The sequence below is a fragment of the Sinocyclocheilus grahami genome, unplaced genomic scaffold, assembly GCF_001515645.1.
Source record: "Sinocyclocheilus grahami isolate Dianchi unplaced genomic scaffold, SAMN03320097.WGS_v1.1 scaffold250.1, whole genome shotgun sequence".
Lineage (NCBI taxonomy): Eukaryota > Metazoa > Chordata > Actinopteri > Cypriniformes > Cyprinidae > Sinocyclocheilus > Sinocyclocheilus grahami.
Genome location: NW_015505429.1, coordinates 411593 through 420892, shown reverse-complemented (window position 1 = coordinate 420892; position 9300 = coordinate 411593). Strand labels below are relative to the sequence as shown.

Below are 9300 nucleotides of genomic sequence, written 5' to 3'. Positions count from 1 at the left end.
AAATGACTGCCCACTGCTCCGGGTGTGTGTTCACGGTGTGTGTGTGTTCACTGCTGTGTGTGTGCACTTTGGATGGGTTAAATGCAGAGCACTAATTCCTAGTATGGGTCACCATACTTGGCCACATGTCATGCCACTCATATGGCCGCTTAAAATACAATACAACTTACGATTCACTCTGTTGACCTGTGAGCCTCACATTTTTACTCCTCATTCAAATCTGCTGGATAATATGGCCAATATGATAATATGGCGATTTTACTGTCAGAATTCATTTCAATTTGAAGAGAGTTGACTTAGGGAAAGAAACTACTGCTAAATGTGCTCATTGCAATGTTTTTCTAGTTTACCAGATAGGTAGTAACTATCTGTCTGTAGGGCCTATAGTCTATAATTAACCCTCAAACATCAAACTTTCCTTTTTAACCTTATTTTTTTAGACAATATATTTAACTGCTTACAAAATGTGATATTAACTGTAATGCACGGTGTCCATTACTTCAATGTGTTTGAGCTATCATGTGACCTGTAACTATGGCCTCCTTATGGCATAAACATAAATTAAACATTGTCAGTGAAAGTGGTTTAGCACCATATACCCAGATCCATACATGCATATGAAGAGTTTAGTTCTAAAACGAGATAAACGCCATTTAAAAAAAGAGATAGAGTTCCCGCCAAAATCAGTATTGTATCTGGTCGGTATTTGAAAAGACAGTTTTTAATTGTATGCAAAATGCGATATCCGCAGTGTTATTCTGTCATGTTTTCCATTTTGTTCTATAATAAACGATGCACAATTATTTTATAAACAATTACTTTATTTAATAAAGACTTGATTTAGCTTTAGGGACAATTAAACATTTACTTAGGAAATACAAATGTGAAAAAACATACGCCAAAAAAAAGAGCCAGGGGTTCAAGGATGGCCAAACAATACGGCAATTAAAAATCAAAAGAGAGAGAAAAAAAATACATTAAATAGAAAGAAAGAAAGAAATGAGGGGGGAAAACAATGAACATAATATTTAGGGACATACTATTGTATTGACCCAAAAAAAAATTTTTTAATTTATTTATTTACTTAGCCTATTATTATGATTATTTTTTTGCATTCGAGGAAGCTGCGGTGTGCATCGGTTTACGCAGCTGTGCACAGATTCGCCGATTTCCCGCTTGTTCATGTAAATGCAGCCTGCGTTTTCGGAACGCCGCCCTGACTCTGCAGTTCCCGCCCCTCTGCTCACTCTCAGCCTATTCGACAATCTCATATTTGAACTGCTGCAGACAGCCAAACACTTACCAGCGACAACGGGCTAGAATACAGAGGCAGAGCAGAGGAGCATGGGTTGTCACAACAGCAAGGTCTGTGGCCAGGTCTCCCGGAAAAAGGTAGGTCGTTTTAAAACCTCCTCCTCAGGATGTTCAGAAATAATGCAAACTCGCAGTGAGACTCGCAGCAACATCAGAGGCGAGAAATGTTGCAAATACAGCACGTGCTTATGTGTCTGTATTCTGGGAGCCACTCTTGTTTGGTTCTCTCAGATCACTTGTTACTTCCTCCATAATGCGATGCAAACGCTCTCATGATAGTTTGCCGACTTGTGAAAGTTTTCATTAGAAACAGATGCCGGGTTGATCAGATGAGATCTAGCTTACTGTTGTTTAAAATGTGCTGCTGACATTCATTATGACAAATTAAAGGCGTGCTATCCAGCATTTAAGTTGGAGCACTTTGTGCCTGCTTTTAAATTGTTCCGCATTTCGGTCGATGGCAAAATATTCGAGGTGGTAAAAAAAGATGAACTCCTTTTTAATGTAGTTTTAAATGTAGTTTTTAGCCACGCACCCTCTTGCATACCTGCTGGTTTCGTACGTTTTGGAAAACATTTGTATCACTGTAATATATATATCTGTAAATGTTTATTAATTAATTGACGAACAAAATGAACGTTTTCATAAGTGACATGTGATATGTCAAAAAAATGAAAAGGAAAATCAATAATTAATGACCTGATTATGTCTGTTTTGTGTAGATTGACCTCTTAAGTATTTATGGAAACTTTTTTTGAATTTCAGTATTTTAATTGGACCTTTTTTATTTAGTGTTTTTTTTTAACCGAGTTATTTTGATTGTGAATTGCATTTTTAATGTATTTTTGAATGCATTAAAGGGGAAAAAAAGTGTTATGTCACTGGTTCATGTTTTTCAATATGGAATATTTTTTATACAGATATAAAACAAAAATTCTTGAGTGCAAAGACTTTTCCTTTGGGTTATTCTATTTTACCTGAGTAAAATGTGATGTATTTTAACTGACCTTTACACGCATGCGTGAGGGTCTGCAGAGGTCTTGTCAGCTTTATGAAGATTGTCAAACTACTTATTTAAATATTTCTGTTTTTCAAGAATTTAAGCATTTTAATTGTAATTTTTCACCTAACTCTGGGCAGTCGCACCACATAGTCATATTGAAAATGTTCATCATAGAAGAGATATATATAGCGTCTTTGCAACTTTACAGATCTTCTTTATGCACCAAGAGCTTGTAACACTCCAAAGAGAAAGGAAACATTTAAAAAGCATCATATGACCCCTTTAATAAATTGCGTTTTAATGTTTTTTTCAAAACCACTAGAACATCATTGGCACTTTAGATTTGACATTTTTAATGTAAATGGCAATGCATGAGAAATAGCAATGCATTCCTGGGGCCTTCAAACATACAGGGAAATCTGGCTTTGATAGTAACAGGGTCAAGCTTTCATTAGCCCAGATTGCTGAAGGATTTATATTCACTAGGCTTGGATGTGACAGACACAGGGTCCCGAGTTTCTCACTGCAAGTTTTAATGTGATCTAAACAGCCAGAGTTCATTTGGTCCTGTTAATCACATAGCCATGTGTCAGTATACTTGACATGGACAACTGGAGAAGTGTGAAAATTCTCTGAAGACCAAAACAGAGAAAGCCTTACACTCACTATTACAGCCTCTATTGGAGCTGCATCAAAAGCAAATAACCACATGACGGCGAAGTGCAATAAAGCCATGGGTTCATTAAAGTTCCAGAACATTTGGTTCCCTGCCACAGACAGCCAGCAAATGCATAATAGCGTTTGTTGTGGATTAAACCGAATTATGAGATGCAAGCAGTTCCTGTTCTGGGTTTTTATTGCTGATTAATTTTTGAAAAGTAAGCCTAGCCTACTAAATTGTTTCACTATTAGAAAGTTGTAGACCTTTAAAATGCTATTCATAGTTTTCGGCCACATGACTGGCGTGGCGACCTGGAGGGCAAAACATCCATCGAACTGCAGCACAACCCTGTCAATTTTCCGTCTGTTTCAAGCTACGAGTTTAAATCACCTCTCAAAAGAAGAAAAACAAAGTGATGTCAACAAACTGCAAGTTTTGGGCACTTGCGATCCATATAAAGTACTTGCCACAATATTTCAATGACTAAAAATAGTGGATAATTCTGTAAAAAAATAAAAAAAGCATAATGTCTCCTAATGTATTAAGCGATATTAAAAGATTAAATTCAACATACACCTTACTGATGATGCAAGCTATATAAGCAAGTGGCTGAGCCCAGAATATGAATGCATTTAGCCATATTAAGCATTTTCTTTATAATGCTCTTCAATGGAAAAATGCCTTACGTCCAAATTAAGCAAGCTGAATTTGTATTCTGGCTGCATCTTTTTTCGTCTGTACATAGTTTTCATGATTAATAAGGTGTATACTGAGTTTGCTCTTTTAATATCATTGTCTTAGTACATTAGTTCCTGATAAAAAATAAGTGGCATTCAGTAGAGGAAAGCTGAATGCCCTCCAGGCGGGCGTTTCTGTACAAGTGTACATGGGCAGGATGACATAATTTGTTTTTGGTTCCTTTCAATCTGGATTGCGTGAAGCATAAGTGTGATGTTTTGGTTGGCTTGTGTCTCACCCTGACACTTAACCGCACATGTCTTGTCATTTCTCATTTAAACAGTCTCAAGTGACAGTGAGAATCTTAGTAGTTATTAACCAGGATGATTTGACAAGGTTTGACTCTTTTTGTTCTTGAATGAGGGTGTTGGCTTCAAAGTAGAGTTGAAGAGAAAGGAGAGAAGGGGCCATCAAGCCCCAAAAATCATGGTGATCGTAGTTGAAAGTCATACTACATGTGAAATTGTGAAATTTAACTCACTGATAGTCTTTGCTACAGCTCTCAAATCTTAACTGTGAAAAGTTTTGTTGAGAAACACATCTCTTACCTGAACTAAACAGGAGATTTTGCTCTCAAAGGAGAGATGTTTTGCACTTGTGAGTGTTTTGAGGCCGCGTGTGTAGGCTATATCTCTGCAGACATTTGGCACTGAGCTTCAAAATGTTAAATCACCTGTGAACGCTGCCGACCTTGAGCTCCATCTTCAGATGTTCACACTAGAATGCCACATTCTTTACTCCCTATGGATGTATGACAGCATTCTTCCTGAATTTCAGGGCTTGATAAATGTGTGGACGGCATGATGATAAACTGAACAATAAGCGTATGAATGTTTTGAGCAGGAAGAAGACCATCCCGTTGGAGAAGTTAGAATGTTTGTCTTTCATTTTGCTTAACACTGTTAACTAGAGTCTATGTACAGTACACTACTGTTCAAACGTTTAGAGTCAGTAAGGGGGTTGAAAGAAATTAATATTTTTATTTAGCAAGGACACATTAAATTGATCAAAACTGACAGTAAAGACATTAATAATTGTACAAAATATTTCTATTTCAAGTAAACGCTGTTCTTTATATTTATCAAAAAATTCTGAAAAAATGTATCAGTTTCCACAAAAATATTAAGCCACACAACAAGAATGATTTCTGAAGGATTGTGTGACACTGAAGATATATATAAATAATCAGGGCTGGGTAAAAATAAAATAGATATCTTCTCATTTTTACGGAACGATATCGATTCTTATCCCAAGAATCGATTAGTCTAGCCTGTTTTCAGTTAATGGACGGAACAATGAAGGGCACTTCCCATCCAATATATCGCAATAAGCATTGTACTTTTAATATGAAACAAAGTCTCAGATTTAAAATTCTGTCCATTGTATTGCAGTATTTAAACAATAAATGCCGTTTTGGCACTGCTTAATGTGAAGTGACAGATCGCTGGAGCGCCTCGATCAACAGACGCGGTAGAACTGATCATCTCCTCCACATTAATAGCAGTTTCAGCACAAAATAAACATGACTAAACATCCGAAGTTAAGTTAGAAGAAAGAGTACAACTTTACAATCTGTATCCTGTCTCATGTAATCGTTCAATTAGTGTTTCAGCCGTGCAAAGACGTCAATAATGACTTGTAAACAATGTGTCATGTAACGTCACATTTAGAAAAAACATATTCGGTGATCATAAACTCATTAGTCAGATAGAAAAATAAACTGTAGAGAGGGGCATTTTGCTAAAAATATGCACCATATAACATTCATTATAATTTTTACTGTTCTTCAATGTTTCATTTATGTTTGAATAAATTCATAATTTTTTTATGACAGACACCATTTAGTTGTTTATATAAAAAAAAATGGAAGTAGAATTGAAGTAGAAATGTTATGTAATTGTAACTTTATTTTAAAAACTTCATTAAGTGTAATTTTAGCAGTTGTATAGCCTACAAATCAGTCAATTTTAACCTTCAGTATTGTAGTACCAACTGACTCATGTATATTTTACAGCATTAGTTGAGAGATTTTTTTTTTTTTTTCCTTGAAAATTTGGTAAGTACTGTACCTGATATATGTCCAATATAATCTATATTGAATCGAATCGGTAATCAAATCGCAAGCTTGTGAATGAGAATCGAATCGTGATCATTTATATTTTACAGCATTAGTTGAGATTTTGTTTTCCTTGAGAAAATTTGGCATGTCCTGATATGTATCCAAAATAATCGATGTTGAATCGAATAATGCAAGCTTGCAAGCTTGTGAATGAGAATCGAATCGTGAAATTTGTGTCAAAACACAAACCTAATTAATATATATATATATATATATATATATATATATATATATATATATAATAAACAGTTATTTAAAGTTGTATTATTTCACAATAATACAGTTTTACGGTATTTTTGATCAAATAAATGCAGCCTTGATGAGCATGAGAATTCTTTCAAAAAATGAAAATTTTACTCATTTGGTAGTAATGTGTGGGATTTAAATAGGCTTTCACACTTTGTTGGTCTGTCTGTTTTTGTTCGTATTTATACACGTAATATCATCAGTATGTAATGGGCAGTGACGGTCTGCAATGGGGGGGGAATCTTATTTTGACTGTACTGAAGCATAAAAATACCTTGGTATATTCGCAGATATTTAGGAAACATGCTAAGTTCACATACTTGTTTTTCTGAAAAGCAATGTTACAGTCAGTTATTCTACTTTAAAATGTGTGTTCCATGTCAGAATGTCGGTTTTTGTTTTGGTCTCTGTGACTCCGCCCACTGCCCGTTTATCCAATAGTATTTCGACACCCTGGGTTGTCAGTTGGTGGAAAACAGTGTATTGCAGCCATGGAACCCAACAAACGAACTCAAAGATCACAGATTCCTAAAAAGCGTGCAGCATCAGCTCTGAGCAGAGGAATATTAAAACACAGATAAATCAACTCATCAGCTTACAGTGTACGGCTTGTCGCCTTCCGCTGTCAGTTGCGCTTATTCCCATTTCAGTCACTATCTGTCAATATTACATACTGCACCTTTTAAAGTAAATTAGATTTCACTTGTTCCACCCATTGAGAAATACAGCTCAAGTTTTCAAAGTGTACTGCACTACTGCAAGTGGTTTTTCAATGATGTCATGGTTGTGCAATCTTGAGCGCATATCTCACCGGTAATGTCAGACTGCTTTGGAATGCAACAAAAATCAATTTATATGACACTTCTGTGAAATGTTAAAGTTGTGCATGTAGATTGAGTTTGTCAGCTAGTTTTTGAATGATTTATCCTGTGTCTGCAATGTCTTTCAGAAAAAAAATAAAGCACAAGGAACTGAGAAGCACATAAAGGACATCAAACTTCAAGGTGGAAGTGGTAAGTGGTTTCTCTCGATCATGTCATGGAACATGTGCAGATGTTCTTTAGATAAACGAAAACAGAAAATGCATTGTGACTGAAAAGCTTGTTTTGCACTTCTAGATCGTGATGCGTGTGCTACGGTTATTATCTGTTAATGTGTCTTTTCAATGTCCCACGATTCCATTGTGAAATGTGTTGTTCTTGGCAGAGCGCGGGGTTTGGTAGCGCTGATGTTGGGCTGCAGGGACCTGTTAATACTCTTGTGTTGCTGGCCGTAGGCGATTCTGGCTTAAGCTCATGGAGATATTGTTTCAGATGTACCATAGAGTAAACAATGTAGTGTTCAATTGCTCTCCCCCAGGTACATGCTCATCTGAGGAGAATCTGTTGGAGACTTATGAGTGTCAGCTAAAGATACTACATGCAGTTCTGACGGCTTCAGGAGGCCAGGAGAGAGACCAGCTCCTCAAGGACCATCCTGGAGACATCTGCACTTTAGTCCACAGCATTATAGAGAAGGTAGAGTTTTAAAGCTCTTCTTATTCAAAGCCCTTTCTTTTTGTCGTGTGAATGGAATACATTGCAAGTACATGTAGCTTCATGTAGGCATTCAAGAACGACTAGTATCCTGATCCCGGATTATGTCAGTGGTTATACGTTATGAAGCTGTCAGCGCCAATAAACAAGACATGCTTTTCCATTACAGCATAATTGGGAACAAGGCTGATTCTGTGCGCTGTTGTTCAGGGTTTGGGAACGTGTGCTTTGGTACATCTGTCCTTGTGCAAACCTCTGACCAACAAAGCTAAACCTGTTTGCAGGGAGGGATGTTATTCACTGCCCTGTAAAGAGGGCTGGTTTGTGTGTTTAAACGCATTAGAGCACTGCTTGTTTTAACAAGAGAGAACAAAGATGGCTTATTTATTTATTTTATTTTTTTAGAACTTTGCAGATTAATTTATTATGTAAAATTATTAACAGTCAAACACAAATATATAGTGATATAATTGGGAACATTTCATAAAACTTTACATTGTTTGTATAAAAAGCTATGTATAAATAATATAACCTATCCCAACTGGAATATGTATATATATATACACACACACACAGTGCTGTGAAAAGGTTTTTGCCCCCTTCCTGTTTTTTTTATTTTTTGCATATTTGTAAAACCTTAAAAGATTCAGATCATCAAACAAATTTTAATATTACACAAAGATAATGCAAGTAAATACAAAATGCAGTTTTTAAATGATGATTTCTTTTATTAAGGGAAAAAAGCTGTCCAAACCTGCCTGGCCCTATGTGAAAAAGTAATTGAATAAATCTAATAACTGGTTGTGCCACGCTTTGCAGCAACAATTGCAATCAAGCATTTGTGATAACTGGCAATGAGTCTTTCACATCGCTGTGGAGGAATTTTGGCCCACTCTTCTTTGCAGAATTGTTTTAATTCAGCCACATTGGAGGGTTTTCGAGCATGAATGGACTGTTTAAGCATCTCAATCGGATTTAAGTCCGGACTTTGATTTGGCCACTCCAAAACCTTAATTTAGTTTTTCTTGAGCCATTCAGAGGTGGACTTGCTGGAGTGTTTGGGATCATTGTCCTGCTACATAACCCAAGTGCGCTTGAGCTTGAGGTCACAAACTAATGGCCGGACATTCTCCTTCAGGATTTTCTGATAGAGAGCAGAATTCATGGTTCCGTCAATTATGGCAAGTCGTCCAGGTCCTGAAGCTGCAAAGCAGCCCCAGATCATCACACTACCACCACCATGTTTGACTGTTGGTATGATGTTCTTTTTATGAAATGCTGTGTTGGTTTTACGCCAGATGTAACGGGACACACACCTTCCAAAAAGTTCAACTTTTGTCTCATCAGTCCACAGAATATTTGCCCAAAAGTCTTGGGGATAATCAAGATATTTTTTGGCAAATGAGAGACGAGCCTTTGTGTTCTTTTTGGTCAGCAGTGGCTTTTGCCTTGGAACTCTCCCATGGATGCCGTTTTTGCCCAGTCTCTTTCTTATTGTTGAATCATGAACACTGACCTTAATTGAGGCAAGTGAGGCCTGCAGTTCTTTAGATGTTGTTCTGGGTTCTTTTATGACCTCTTGGATGAGTCGTCGTTGTACTCTTGGAGTAATTACTCCAGTAATTACTCCAGTATTAACTAATCAAGCGATTAGTCAACAGAAGAGACAGACGGCTGCACGTGA

At 36.6% G+C, this 9300-nt stretch overlaps 1 protein-coding gene across 1 annotated transcript in view; it reads left to right on the top strand.

The window, feature by feature from the left end:
• Positions 1-1329: 1329 nt before the first annotated feature.
• The window catches only part of LOC107598347 (coiled-coil domain-containing protein 69-like), a 22574-nt gene continuing 14603 nt past the window's right edge, over positions 1330-9300 (top strand). The window contains exons 1-4 of the mRNA XM_016289656.1: positions 1330-1392; positions 7031-7094; positions 7441-7598; positions 7827-7932. Of these exons, the coding sequence (XP_016145142.1) occupies positions 1345-1392; positions 7031-7094; positions 7441-7598; positions 7827-7932 (376 nt within the window). The 5' untranslated portion in view covers positions 1330-1344. The remainder of the gene's footprint in view (positions 1393-7030; positions 7095-7440; positions 7599-7826; positions 7933-9300) is intronic.